At 34.1% G+C, this 13,902-nt stretch overlaps 2 protein-coding genes across 2 annotated transcripts in view; both read right to left on the bottom strand.

Moving 5' to 3' along the window:
- LOC129806713 (uncharacterized) overlaps positions 1-4,660 on the bottom strand; it is a 52,391-nt gene extending 47,731 nt beyond the window's left edge. The window contains exons 1-5 of the mRNA XM_055855484.1: positions 4,460-4,660; positions 4,076-4,267; positions 3,795-4,023; positions 2,765-3,731; positions 2,663-2,702 (exon numbers count right to left, since the gene is read on the bottom strand). Coding sequence (XP_055711459.1) covers positions 2,663-2,702; positions 2,765-3,731; positions 3,795-4,023; positions 4,076-4,267; positions 4,460-4,588 — 1,557 coding nt within the window. The 5' untranslated portion in view covers positions 4,589-4,660. The remainder of the gene's footprint in view (positions 1-2,662; positions 2,703-2,764; positions 3,732-3,794; positions 4,024-4,075; positions 4,268-4,459) is intronic.
- A 2,590-nt stretch (positions 4,661-7,250) lies between these two features.
- Positions 7,251-13,651, bottom strand: LOC129806712 (zinc finger protein 99-like). The gene is made up of 11 exons (XM_055855483.1): positions 13,457-13,651; positions 12,958-13,152; positions 12,732-12,882; positions 11,261-12,663; positions 11,008-11,196; positions 9,208-9,345; positions 8,775-8,966; positions 8,559-8,709; positions 7,680-8,500; positions 7,433-7,620; positions 7,251-7,374 (listed from the first exon to the last, which is right to left on the bottom strand). Exons 1-11 carry the CDS (start codon positions 13,583-13,585, stop codon positions 7,356-7,358), a joined length of 3,576 nt encoding a protein of 1,191 aa, XP_055711458.1. The 5' UTR covers positions 13,586-13,651; the 3' UTR covers positions 7,251-7,355.
- Positions 13,652-13,902: the final 251 nt, after the last annotated feature.

Here is a 13,902-nt window from a genome sequence, read left to right as displayed (position 1 = left end):
ATTATTTTTTAATAGAAGTGGCCCTTAGCATGATACAATTTAGCTGACATTTAGCACACTTCCCCTTATATTTAAGATAAACTTATAGCTTCTATTCTACTGAAAAGATTTAATTCTTTACTTAGAGAAAGTTAAAGACATTATTAATATGATTGATATTATTTAGAACGTTTAGGACGATTGAATTTCGTGAAACCAATTGCTCGCGCATCAACTGAGCCATAATTTACCTGAAATATTAATTTAAAATCATTGCACAAAAAAGTTAATTTAAAATGAAATAAAACATGAAATTAAATACCCTAATCTTTATCTACAGGACAGGCTTTAGACCTGAGGCTCATGTCAGTTCCTCGGTCAGAAAGCTTTTCAGACCTAAACTGAGACTTAATGCCTAATCTGACAATATTGTAATCTGGCAAGTCGTCAAAGGGCACTTTCCGAAAAGATAAATAAAATGAGTTTTAAAATTTAAAACATCTATCCACAGATTTCTCTCTCAAATACGGTGGAGAAATTTCATTTTATGCTCTTTTAGTATCTTAATTTTTCGTTCAAAACATCATAAAACGCTACCTGAATATGCGTATAATTCTTTTCTCATCTCTATAATAACTGATTTTTATGTTTCACTGCGTCACAAAAGGGTGCGTCATCATAGATAAGCCACTAAGAAAGCACTAAACCTTTGTTTAACTCTTTCCGGACCACAACATATCCAGCGAACGAATTTCAGTAAAACTCACTTTATTGTAAGTCTTAGTAATCAAATATGATACTTTTGTATAAAAAGAATTTTTTCCGCCTCTGGGAAATTGGAAAACCCATGGGTACTCTCGTCCCCAAAAGAACAAAAAGGAAACAAACTTCAATTTTCCAAAAGCCAATAATACCAATTTTGTGAACTATTTTTGCGCGTTAAATGACTCCTTTACAATGTTGATCACTCAAACAAAAAGAATTATTGACCAGTATCTTGTGGGATGTCCAGGAAGTGATCAGGAAGACACCAAAATCCTACTTGCCAACAGCTTCCTCAAAATATTTCACACAATAACACTTTAAAACACATTTGTCTTAACACGATGTTATTGTAGATGTAGACACTTTAAACTTTCTCAAAAACATAAAAGATCACTTCCTGGACAATCAGAATTCACCAAAATCAGGAGGAATAGGAAAAACTTCCTTGAAAGCAATCTCCCTCGCTGACAAATGTCAAAATTATCGGACATACAGTAGACTCTCTCTCAATTGGGCATTTGGGGCAAAATGTCATCCGGTTTATCGATAGATTTTGGCGCTAAAGCCTCTGTAAATTCCACAAAAAGCGCTCAATTATAAAGAATCACGATAAAATAAGAAGAACTACAGCGAATTTGAGCAAATTAGCTTCATAGTTGAACGTGAAAATTGTCAACAAAATTTTTCGTCCGATTGAGAAAGAACCGATTGAGCGAGAGTCAACTGTATTGGCAAAAATGTCGCTCCCGCTTGGAATTTTGATACAAGGTTCGTGTCAAAAAGCAAATGGCGGGCATTGGCGGGATAACCTTACATTTGACCTCTAGATTTTTGCGGACGAGAGTTCCCATCAAGTTTGAACAAGTTTTTTGAAAATTTAAGAAAGAATTGATTTTCGAATTTATGCAATCTGTAATTGTTAGTTATCATACTTATTGGCCCCGAGAGGTTTTTCCTTATTCTGGTCTAGAAATATCAAAAAAGTCGGGATATCTGCAAGGAAGCAGAAAATTGAAAATTCACGATTTTTGACCAAAAATATCTTAGCTCAGGAGTTAATTAGGATCCTGCAAAAAATATTCTAGATTTGGACACCCTTATAGTTTGTACCGGAAGAATTGGATTTTTATCGATTCTATACAGTCTAAAAAAAATATTTTTTCCATGGGTACCCAGTGTCCCAAAGGAGACGAAAGAGTTAATCGCAGTTTTATTAAAATAAATGTCCTTTTCATGAAAACTTGCTCATTTTTGTGTAACTCGTCGGTTTAAACTTTAAATATTCGACCTTCTAACTGGTTTTTAGGTAAGTTGTCTCTGATATGCCTTCGAATCGATACAGAGAAAACTTCAAACGGAGAGAGCTCTCAAATTGGGAAGATTATTATTGAACGAGAAATGCGTTCTTCGTTCTTCGTTTCAAATTCAACCATTAAGTCTGCGTGTTCCGTCAAGATCAGATTGCTTTAGCCCCTTTATCCGTATAATTCTTAAAAGCTCACTGTTTCTTGTTGTAATAAACTAATGAAGAAAAATTACGGTTCATTCAAACCTGATGTTTTTGCTTTTGAATAGATAAAAAAAACATTTTTTTAATGTTGTAGTTGTCAACCTATGAAAAAAAAATTTCACAGTTTCGAAGGTTTCAGTTTCCAACGCTACGACGGCGGTGGTCAGATATTTTACTTTCATTACTTAGCCGTTGTTAACGACATTTTATAATATGATTTCAAGTACAAATTTGGAATTTATTATTATTATTATTATTAATTAAAATAATAAAAATAATAAAAATTTGACACTTAATACGAAAAGTTGAACCTGCAAAATATTTTAATCTAGTGAACTAAACATATTAAATTTTCAATGATGCATCAGGCTGTAAATTTTAATTAAAGGAATATATTTAGTTTATAACTTTTTCTTCCATTTTTGGGGAAGGTGATGATACTTCGTGCCTAAAAAAAGAAATTTGAGTGTCAATCGGTATTTTAAAATTAACTTAAAAAATCTAACGTACTTTGGTTGCAAAACCTTTAGTTTGGGTGTAATTGTAATAGTAGGTTGCTCTCCTGAAGCTTCCAAAGCTGCCAATTCGACCGGATGTGCTTTTTTCTTATGACTTCGACAATTTGATCCATTAGCAAAGGTTTTATCACAAAAGGGACATTCATAGGGTCGTTGACCGGTGTGCAGAATGAGATGATCTTTGAGTGTCTTGGCGCGCTTATATTCATTTCCGCAGTAGTTGCACTTGTACTGTTTGTGATCCGAATGCACCAACAAGTGCATTTTTAGAGTACGGGCATTCTTGAGTTTAAGATCGCAATGAGGGCAGTCAAACATGTGATCTTTGTGACTGTCCTCGTGCCTCTTGAGATGTTGCTTCTTTTTGAACTTTTTGGGACAGTAGGAGCATTGACACGGACGTTCATCTGTATGAATAGTTTGATGCTGATTGAGGGCCCCTTTGGTCCTGAAAGAATTTCCACATTCTTCACATATAAAGGGTTTGTCACCAATGTGCATAGCACTTATATGACTCTGCAGGATGAATTTGATGCCAAATTTCTTGTCGCAATAGGGACAAGCATGTGTACGCCTCTCTTCTTCTGGTAAATGCGTAGTTTCATGAACTCGCAATTTATACTTGTTAGAAAAACGCTTAGGACATTTTGAGCAAACATGCGGCATTTCATCTTGACGATGTTGCTCCAAAATATGCTCCTTCAAAACACTTCTTCGACAAAATTTCTTCATACAAATCTCACATTCATTATCATTTTTAATACTTTTGGAAATTCTTCGGCGTTTTTTCGGAGGTTTCTCGTCAATTGGGTCATTTGATAAATTCGGATCGTAATCTGAATCATCTTGCTGCTTCGCATCAGGTACTTCATCAGAGTCAGAATCTTTTTGCTGAATCTCTTCTTTAAGTTTTGTTGGTAATGGGTTTGGTGCTTGGGTTGAGCGTTTAGGTCGCCCACCTTAAATAACAAATTTAATTATTTATCCTAAATAGCAATGTATTTTGCTAAAACTAATCTTACGTTTTCTGGGCGTCAATAGTGCTTCTTTTTCAACCTCAACCTTTTTAGTTTTCTTAGTTACTCTTCTCTTTTTACAATCTTGAACTACATTTGCAATGCTAACTTCTTCTTTGACAATCATTTCATCATCTGTCCAGTGATCCAATGGATCTGTAGACTGTTCAGAATGTATTGACTCTTCCTTGAACTCTGTGTCATTTTTGCATTCTGATAGTATGGAACTATACTTCTGCAAAGGAAACTTCTGTAAAGTATGTTTGTATAAAAAAATCAGAACTTACAATTTCTTCTTTATTAACCCCATGAACTAGTCGAATATTGAGTAGATCTGCCTCTGTAATGTTTTCCTTATGTACTAATTCCCTAAACATTTGATCAGATTTCAAACAGAGATCACCAAAATGTTCTAGCTTTGTTAGGAAATTTCCGCATTCTTCGCAAATTATGGATTGAATGCCCTCAAAAGGTAAAATCTAGAAGGAAAACAAATTTTAGCATGGGAACATTTAAAGGGATTCTGTAGCGCAGTGTTATTGGAAAGAATGTTTGTTTATAAAAATACATCAAAAATGTGTTCAAAACATTCGCAAATAAATATGTATCAGAGTTTTTTCTTTAGTCCTAAAAATCGAAAACAATAACAAAATTGAAACTAAATGTATTACCGAAATCATGAAGTATTTGTTGACGGTTTCCAATTGTTCTTTTATAGATTCCATTTTATAAACTTCACCAACATTGGAGGAATCAATCTTTGCACACAATCGACACCAATTTTGCCAATTTTCTAACATTTTTCGGACTTTCTCCGCTAAATTAAGAGGATAATTGAAAAATGTAAATATGTTTTGACACTCGGACGCTTTGATTACAAATTTGATAGGTTTAGAAAAACACAACAAATGCATCAAATATTTGCTGTTAAAAGGTTTAATTGTTTGTAACGTAACTTTTCAAATGTGATTTTTATTACATTCCATCCATATACATTCCCATTCCAAAAATCTACAAAAACAAATGTTTAAATAAATGATATGAAATTTCTCTATGCCATAATAAAAATTCTGTATTTTGTGCTATCTATGTTTTGTGATTATGACACTTTTTTTTAAACAAGAAAAGCTATGTGATTTCCAAAATGATACGATTTATCTAAGAGAAGCAATATTTTTTAACAACGTTGAAAAAATATCTTTAAAAAATGTACCAGGACATCACGGTAAAAAATTTTGAAACATAATTTGTTCCACTATAATTTTTGGCACAATCTTGTTCCTTTTACGTGACTCAAAAAGATATTCAATATTAGTAACGAATTTGTTCCAAAAATTAACTCGTCCATACACACCCAAATTTTTTGAGCAAGACCATAGGCAATGTATGAGAGTCGGTCTATGTGGCGACCACAGATGGGACTAGGAACATATTATAGATAATGGTGTATGATGAGAAACTACCGAGACCCAGAACGATATTCGCCGGGAGTCCTTGCAAAAACGCCTTTATCCTTTCGAAAAAATACCATTTTGACATCGAATTACTCAACATCAGCTAAAGGGATCTTCATGAAATTCGGTATGGGATCAGTGTATGACTTAAACTATTTATCCATGGATTCTACCACCTCCCCCCACCCCTCTTTCCAGTAGCCCCCATACAAAATGTGGACTTTTTTTTTCATTTTAACTTTCCTCTGAGAAGAAGTAGAAAGCTGAAACTTGGTATGGGATCAAGGTTTATGAGAGGTTCCTTAACCATCTATATAGGCTCCTCCCCCCTCCACTCCTTCTTAGCCCTCATACAAAATAATGACTTTTTCCACTATAACTCCTCTGTGAAAAGAAGTTGAAATCAGAAACTTTGCATAGAATCAAGGATAATGGAAGGCTCTTTAATCGTGTTATTGAGGACGTAGCAAGGTTATAAATTGATTTGGTTCGGTCAGTTGGCAGAGCTAAATAAAAATTGCGTCCGTTCGGCTTAAACAATTTTCAATGAATTTTATTTTCACAATTACTATGATTTTTCGAAATCATTTTTAACACGTGTATATATACGTTTCCTCCATCACTCCTTTCAGCAGTCCCCATACAAAATGAGGATTTTTACCATTATAACTCCTTTCTGAGAAAAGGTAGAAAGCTGAAACTTGGCATGGGAACAAGGCTTATGGAAAGCTAATAAGTCATATAAAATCTGATTACGATTTCAAAAGAAAATAAATAAATTAATTGATTAATCACAGTTAGGAAAATAAGTCAAAATATGTAATGATTCTACTGAAATCGATGAATACAATGTGACTATATCTCTCTCTATAACACATTAAAAGTATCAGAAATACATATTATAAGATAATTAAAATCGGTTAAATAATATCGACACATAACACATTTCTTGTTAATTGAGAACTTTGATAACCTAGAGCGCCCCTTGCGGTCGACTTGCGAACTTATCTATACAGAAATTTTGTAGGATTTTTCGAAACCTTTCGATTGAATATTCATTGACTAAATTTGGTTGACAAATTTTTGAGATATAAGGTTTAAAGTTTTGACTTTGAGCTATCATGTTTCAATGTTCTCCTACGCATGCTATGCATTGTGAAGACATGGGGTTATATGTCTATTTTGAGAATATGCAGTAATTTAATATATTTGTTGTTATAATTTATCCTTTCCCATAAGAAGAAAACAGTATAAATGCGTACATTTCATAGAAAAGAATATTTTTCTTCCATGAGTTTCTTTGCTCTAGAACTTTTTCCCCGTGGTTTAGAAATTTGCTCCGGAACAAAAGTTGTTACCTATACTATGACCCATTAAATGATATTGGTCTCATTGGTGGTCGCACCATAGAACACTATTGCCCATTGTCCTTTGTACCATCAATTACATACAAAAAAAATCCTCAATATCTGCAATGAATTTTCTCCAAAAATTAGCTCGTCCACGGACACCCAAATTTTTGGAACAAATATGTTCTAAAAGTAGGAATAATAATGTAATACAAAACATACAGGCTGATTCTTGGCACACAGACATGGCAGCCGACTCTTTACCCAATAACTGCGTTGCTGGTAAAGAGGCTGATTGTAGAAGCAATGAGGATGATGTTTGTACATTCGGAGATAATGGTGATTACGCAGAAGGCTGAAGAGTCTTATCTTTGACAGACATGAGGATTAGCCAAGAGACGGCTCACCGTAATTATATTAAAAATAATGGTTAAAGTGGATTTCCATCATTTTCCACTAAGTCGCCTCTCGGCTTAAGTCGTAAGTGTGTCTAGGGCATTAATCGGAGCCTCTCTCAACTCTACCGTTCTCTGGAGCTCTTCCCACTCCAATTCGAATACACCTGTTGAAAGAGTGTATCCTTTCTGAGTCCACGAGTTGGTATTCGTATCCAGTATAGGGCAAATTAAATAATTTACAAAAACAGAAAAAATCCGGTGTATATAGCCAATGTTTTTTATTTATTCATGTCATACTGGACAAAAGATCCTTGTAAAATCAGTGTGGCTTAGAATAATTTACTATTGTCATTATACTTACCTTGTTTATGTGAATGCTGGTACTCTGAAAAAATAATATTATTGTAAATTAAACTGCGTTAGGTATTAATTTGGCAACTTACTTAGGTTGTAAGTGCTTAAGCTTGGGAGTAATTGTAATAGTAGGTTGCTCTCCTGAAGCTTCCAAAGCTGCCAATTCGACCGGATGTGCCTTTTTCTTGTGACTTCGACAATTTGATCCATTTGCAAATGTTTTATCACAAAATGGACACTCGTAAGGACGCTGACCGGTGTGCAAAAGTAGATGACTCTATCCAGGAGAAAAGAGTAGGTTTATAAAGTTGGCAGAAAGTGAATTCAAGGACTTACTTTTAGGGTTTTGACACGTTTATACTCATTTCCGCAATAGTTACACTTATAGTTTTTCTTGTCCGAATGCACCAACAAATGCATCCTTAGGGTAACTATGCTCTTGAGTTTGAGTCCACACTGAGGACAAGGATGACCACTCTCCTTGTGACTGCTCTCATGTTGTTTAAGCTGACGATCATTCTTGAACTTCTTGGGACAAAATGAACACTGACAAGGACGTTCCTCAGTATGGCTTATTTTATGTTGAGTTAGAGTACCCTTAGTTCCAAAAGACTTTCCACATTCCTCACAGGTGAATAATTTATCCCGGATATGCATAAGTTTTATGTGAGTTTGTACAAAGAACTTGTTGCTGAATTTCTTGTCGCAATAGGAACATGGATGAATGCGTTTTTCATCGTCAGACAAATGAGTAGCTTCATGAATTTTCAATCTATAACTAGTGCAGAATTTCTTTGAACATTGGGCGCATTCATGGGTCATATCCTGTTTACGATGTTGGGCTAAAATATGCTGTTTCAAGACATTTCGGCGACAGAATGTTTTTTGACAAATTGTACATAAATGTCTCTGTTCTTCGAATTGTTTTCGGATTTTTTTTGGCTTTTGTGAGGCTGAGATTTTATCTTCTTTTGGTTCATTAGTTGTTTCAGGTTCATAATCAGAACCATCCTCACTCTTATGATCCGGCATATCTTCATTAGACATTTCTTCATCGGAGTCAGTTTTATAATTCTTTTTATGTTTTGCATTTGATGCTCTTTTTACTCTTCTTTCATGAACTTCTGGCGCTTTTGAAGATTTTCGTGGACGCCCACCTTGTTTTAAATCAAAACATTATTATTTGCTATAAATATATGGTTTTGGTAAACATACGTTTCTTATGAGTTGTTTTAGGTTCCGTTTCCAAAATTTCTTCTTTTACTGAAATATTACTACTCTCAAGAGGATCAGAAAAAGTGTCGGAATGGAAAGCTTCATCTCTACAAACTTCGTCATTGACCTCTGGAAGATTTGGGCTATATTTCTATAAAATCAGTAATTAATCATTATTATTTATAAGAATTCTTAACGTCTCATTGTTAAACTTACGATTTCTTCATTATCAAATCCATATTTAATACGAATTGATGAAAGATTTACATCAGAAATGTTATCATGTTGCAATAATTCCCTGAACATTTGATCAGCTTTCAAGCAATGATCTCTAAAGCCATCTACTTTGATAAGAAACCTGCGACACTCTCCACAAATTGAAGACTGTATATCCTCAAAAGGCTGAAGCTTAGAGAAATTACATAAAAAAAAAATATACTTTTTAAGATTGTTCAATCGGATCAATTTGATGCATTTGAAGGGTTTCTTCAGAAGATGGATTGAAAAGCAAAAACAAAAACATAATTTTAAGTTTTAGCTTAGGGTTATTGATACAAAATTAACCAAAATAGTGTTTTCAGTTAGAAAATTGATGAGTTTGTACAAATTATTACAAGAAAAAGTAAAAATAAGTGACACAAATTCTTACCAAAATTGAAAAGCATTTGTTGACAATTTCTAATTGTTCTTTGACCAATTCCATTTTATATACTGTATCTACGTCGATAGAATCAGTTTTAGCACACAAACGACACCAACTTTGCAAATGTTCTATCATCTTTAGTGGTTATTTCTGGTGTTTAGTCAGGACGAGTGAAATCGGGGAAAATCCCTTTTGACACTTCAGATTTCTTTCGATGCTAAAATGTAGAATTTGAAACGTTTTCTGAAGCATTCGCTTGCAAGTAGCTTACTGTTGAATGGATTCAATAAACAAAAATTCAAATTTTGAAAATTCCACCGCATACTAAGACTGCGAAATTTGAATATTACGCGAGATTAAGTTTAAAAAAGTGTTAGCTAAGTAATTTATTATTTAAAGAGCAATTATCTGGGCTTTGTAACCCATAATATACTGTGCATCCCCCTAGCCCTAATCTATCGTCCTTTGACTCAGATAGTGGTCAACTAATCTCCAAGTAGGTTCATGGATCTCACAGCCTGTCATTTGTTATAGTAGTTTAACATGGGTACGACACAATAATAAATTAAATACCACGGTCTGTAAAAAGTCAAGGACTTAGGACCGACATTTAACATTCATAAGGTATTACAGTGTGTTTAAGGACTACCCAGCGCCAGATCTTAACCGCCATCTGTAATCCATTTTGACACTTATTTTAAGGCGTAGGCTCTCAACCGTTTTTGTGGATATTGCATTCCTTGTAACCACGACAATGATCACCACCGAAGCAAAGTTTGCAGTTCGGGAATTAGGAGTTCATGTATTTTCAATCTTATCCTTGACCCCTTGGACAAACCGTCCCCATTCTCGTGGCGGACTATGACATCCATCACGAAGACTCCCTGCTCGGTTCTTTGTTACAATATCAAATCGGAGCTATCAGGGAAACAGAATGTCTACTCTTCATTGAACACAATTCCTTGATTTTTTCTCGCCACCTCTTTCGTGATCATGTCTCTGATTATGGATCCGGAACTTTACATTTTTGGGTAAAGCACCAAATTTCTTGAAGTCTATAGACTGGTGATCCAAATACTAGGTCCTTAACTAATTTATGATTTTTTATAAGTTAAAGACAGAAAATTTCTAGAGAAATAAAAAAAAAGATTTATTCAAAGTATCGGTCCTCGTTAGCCACATATTTTTGCCAACTTTCTGGAAAGACGTGGATACCAGGGTAGGAATTCTCTAACTCTGTGAACGCTTCACTTAGTGAACGGTCACTAGTGATAGGTTCACGAGCTTTACGGATGCTAGAAAAGTTATTCTGTAACTTTGCGTGAAGCGTGAGGGGAAGTGTGTTGAAATTTCTGTAAATTTAAGATTTTCATCAATATTTCAACTAAGTAACTATGAAAAACACTACAATTTGAGTGTTACAAAGGATGTAGTGATGGTTTTTAAGCTGAATATAGAAAAATTTTTCATTGGCTTCGTGATAACATCATCTTCACCGAATAATTGACAAGTGAAACACATAACCTCAAAGTGATCCTTTTACGTAAAGCTATCGTAAGTTACAGAATCTCTTTTGCTATCACTAAAATAAATAGAAATAGAATAGAAATAAATGGATTTGAAACCATGTTTGTTGAAGTTTGTCATACTAATTTCATTTTATTCAATACAACTTTTTAAAAGGTATTTACATAGACTTATTGTATATAAATATATTTTATCCATTTCCCGAGCAAACTGGTACCCTGCAAGTAAAAAAACAATAACAATTATTTGAAATATTCCTTCTTCTGATCTTTGTGTTTACTTTGGTTGTAAATGCTCTAGTCTTGGAACTTTAGGTGCAGTCAGCTGTTTTCCAGATGCTTTCAAGGCTGCCAACTCTGCAGCATGTGCCTTGTTTTTGTGACTCCGGTAGTTGGATCCATTAGAGAACGTCTTGTCACAAAACGGGCACTCGTAAGGACGCTGTCCGGTATGCCAAATGAGGTGATCCTGTATTAAAAGTTTCGATGTTAAAATCAGTGCATAAGAATTTATTATTTTGAAATAATCTCACTTTGAGAGTCTGTGAGTGTTTGTATTCATTGCCGCAATAGTTGCATTTGTACTTTTTAACGTTAGAATGAACCCTCATGTGCAACCAGTGTGTACCCTTACTCTTCAGTACCATATTGCAGTGTGAACAAGGAAAACCAGATCCACTGTGAATCGTTTCATGAATCTGACAATTGCGTTTACTCTTGAACTTCTTCTGACAAACTGAACATGCAAAAGGACGATCATCAGAATGGGTTAGCTTATGTGATATTAGAGCACCTTTTGTTCCGAAGCCCTTTCCACACTTTTCGCAGATAAAGGGCTTGTCACGCAAGTGCACAGAATTTATATGGCTCTGGAGACCGCCTTTTTGCATGAAAATACTATCACAATGTGGACATTGATACTGGAGTCTTTCAGCTTTGGACAGGTGAGTCAGTTCATGCAATCTCAATCTGTATTTTGCTGAGAATTTCTTTGGACACTTGGAACAGAGATGGATCATGTCTTGTCGGGTATGTCGTGACAAAATGTGCTCCCTTAGAGCATTTCGTCTCTTAAAGACCCTAGAACAAAATGAACATTCACGGTTGCGTTCCCAAGGTCTCTTTCTCGAAAGATCATTTGCATCTTTTGTTGATCCAGGACGTTCACTTTTATCCGCTTGATCCTTCTTATTTTGCTTTTTCTGGTTTAGGCAAGGTTCTTTTTTGTCTGTTAATACTTCACTTTTTTGAGTTTGGTTTTCAGAAGATCGCTGTTGACCAGACGTTTTCTCAGTATCTCGTTCTTTGGTCTTGCACTTTCTCTGCTTTTCCTGGGATTTGTAGTCTTTCTTAACTATTATGATATCACTAATTGTTTCATTTTCGAAAATTTCTTTATTACGACTAGTCTCAGTTTCAGTTTTCTTCGGATTTTCAAATTTTCTACTAGAACCTTCTACTTTGTGGACTTCATCTAAATGAACTTGCAAGTTTAACTTGCATTTGAACATCTTATTGCAAAACGAACACATCTGAACCTTCTTTTTCGATTCCCACAATTTTGAATCTTTATGTGTATCCAGTCTTGTTCTAGTGGAGATTTCTTTAGAACACATAGAAAATTTGTTAATCATGCTCTTTTGCTGATGCTTAGTCAAAATATGTCGCTTCAAAAAGTTTTTCCTTTTGAATGATGTAGAACAGAACGCACATACAAAATAACTTTCGCTTAAAGAAGATTGGCGTTCTGTGTTTCCTCTAGGACGCATTTTTGGAAAATCAATCTTATCATTATTAGTTTTTGTTGTGGGACCTTGTTTCTCAGAATTACATTCAAATTCTCTGTCAGAAATATTATCAGAGTCCCAATAATTTCTTATGTCATCAGTGCAATCACTTTTCGTTATCACATCCTCATTATGCTCTTTCCTCGTACCTATTTTTAAATAATTGGATTTACTGAATACATTTCATTATGTTTATCCTTGTTCAATAAAGACTTACATTTTCTTTTAGAATTAAGATTTTCTATTTCAGGTATTTCTGATTTAATTTCAACTGTATTTTGCATCTCAAGTGGCTCGGCAAAAATACTAGGTAGTAAGGAATCTTCTCTTGCAACTTGAATACTTTGAGAAAGAAATGTACTGAACTTCTGCAAGGCAAATAATTAATTTTTAAAATGGTAGATTACAAACAACAGACTCTTCAAAAAAATGAATGAACTTACAATCTCTTCACTGTCAACTCCAAATCTAATGCGAATTGATTCTAAATCTGATAAATTTGATGAATTTTCCAGACTAATTATTTCTTTGAACATTTGATCGACTTTAATGCAATGACCTCTAAAACCATCTACTTTTGTCAGAAATTTGCAGCATTCAGGACAGACAGGCAATTGAATATCATAGAGATCAGAAAGCTAGAATAAATCGAATTTTATTATATTTTTGTGTTTTGTAAAAACTCTTGTTTTTTTTTTATTTTGTATAAAAAAAACATTTTAAAAAAACTGTCGGTATTTTAACGGAATTTATATTTAAATGCGAAACAGGTGAAAGGTTTCATAAACAGGATACAAGAACAAAATATAAACAAATACGAGTACACAACAATAATAAATGAACAATAATGTTATGTGTGAAAATAAAGACACAGTCGAATATAAAAAGTCATAAGTACGACAGATAAGTATTTTATACAAATCATAATTCAATTTTTGTTACCGAAATCATGAAGTATTTTTGAATAATTTCCAGTTGATCTGAGATGGATTCAACTTTGCATGTAAGATCTCCTGCACAGGAATCAATTTTTGCGCACAATCGACACCAATTTCTCCAATTGCTCATCATTTTAGCACTTTTTTTTACTTGTTTCGAAAGAATTAAACACAATTGCCTGACACTAACTACATTTGGCATTTGCAGTGTTTAAAAAAAAAAGGATTCCATGCCAGTAATTTTACATTTGTAGAGCTTCTTGGACATTTAGTGGAAGTTTTGAACATTCGAACAAGTGTTTTTGCCTCTAGGAAGGAACTGCCTCTAGGAGTTGTGTGTCATCAGAGTGAAAATAGTGAATCAGTTCAGGGTAAAAATGGTGAAAATACAATAGGTCCATCGAGCTTTAACACAAAAGATTCTCCAGAAAAGCTATGCAAGCCATTGTG

The sequence above is a fragment of the Phlebotomus papatasi genome, chromosome 3 (assembly GCF_024763615.1).
Source record: "Phlebotomus papatasi isolate M1 chromosome 3, Ppap_2.1, whole genome shotgun sequence".
NCBI classification, from domain to species: domain Eukaryota; kingdom Metazoa; phylum Arthropoda; class Insecta; order Diptera; family Psychodidae; genus Phlebotomus; species Phlebotomus papatasi.
The sequence above is the reverse complement of the archived record's forward strand: the minus strand, read 5'-3'. Positions and strand labels throughout refer to the sequence as shown.

Coding starts and splice junctions, on each gene's coding strand:
- LOC129806712 (XM_055855483.1), bottom strand. CDS start 13,585: ATGATGAGCAATTGGAGAAATTGGTGTCGATTGTGCGCAAAAATTGAT. Junction 13,153..13,456: donor AAAAATACTTCATGATTTCG/GTAACAAAAATT, acceptor GATTTATTCTAG/CTTTCTGATCTCTATGATAT. Junction 11,197..11,260: donor AACACTCACAGACTCTCAAA/GTGAGATTATTT, acceptor CTTTTAATACAG/GATCACCTCATTTGGCATAC.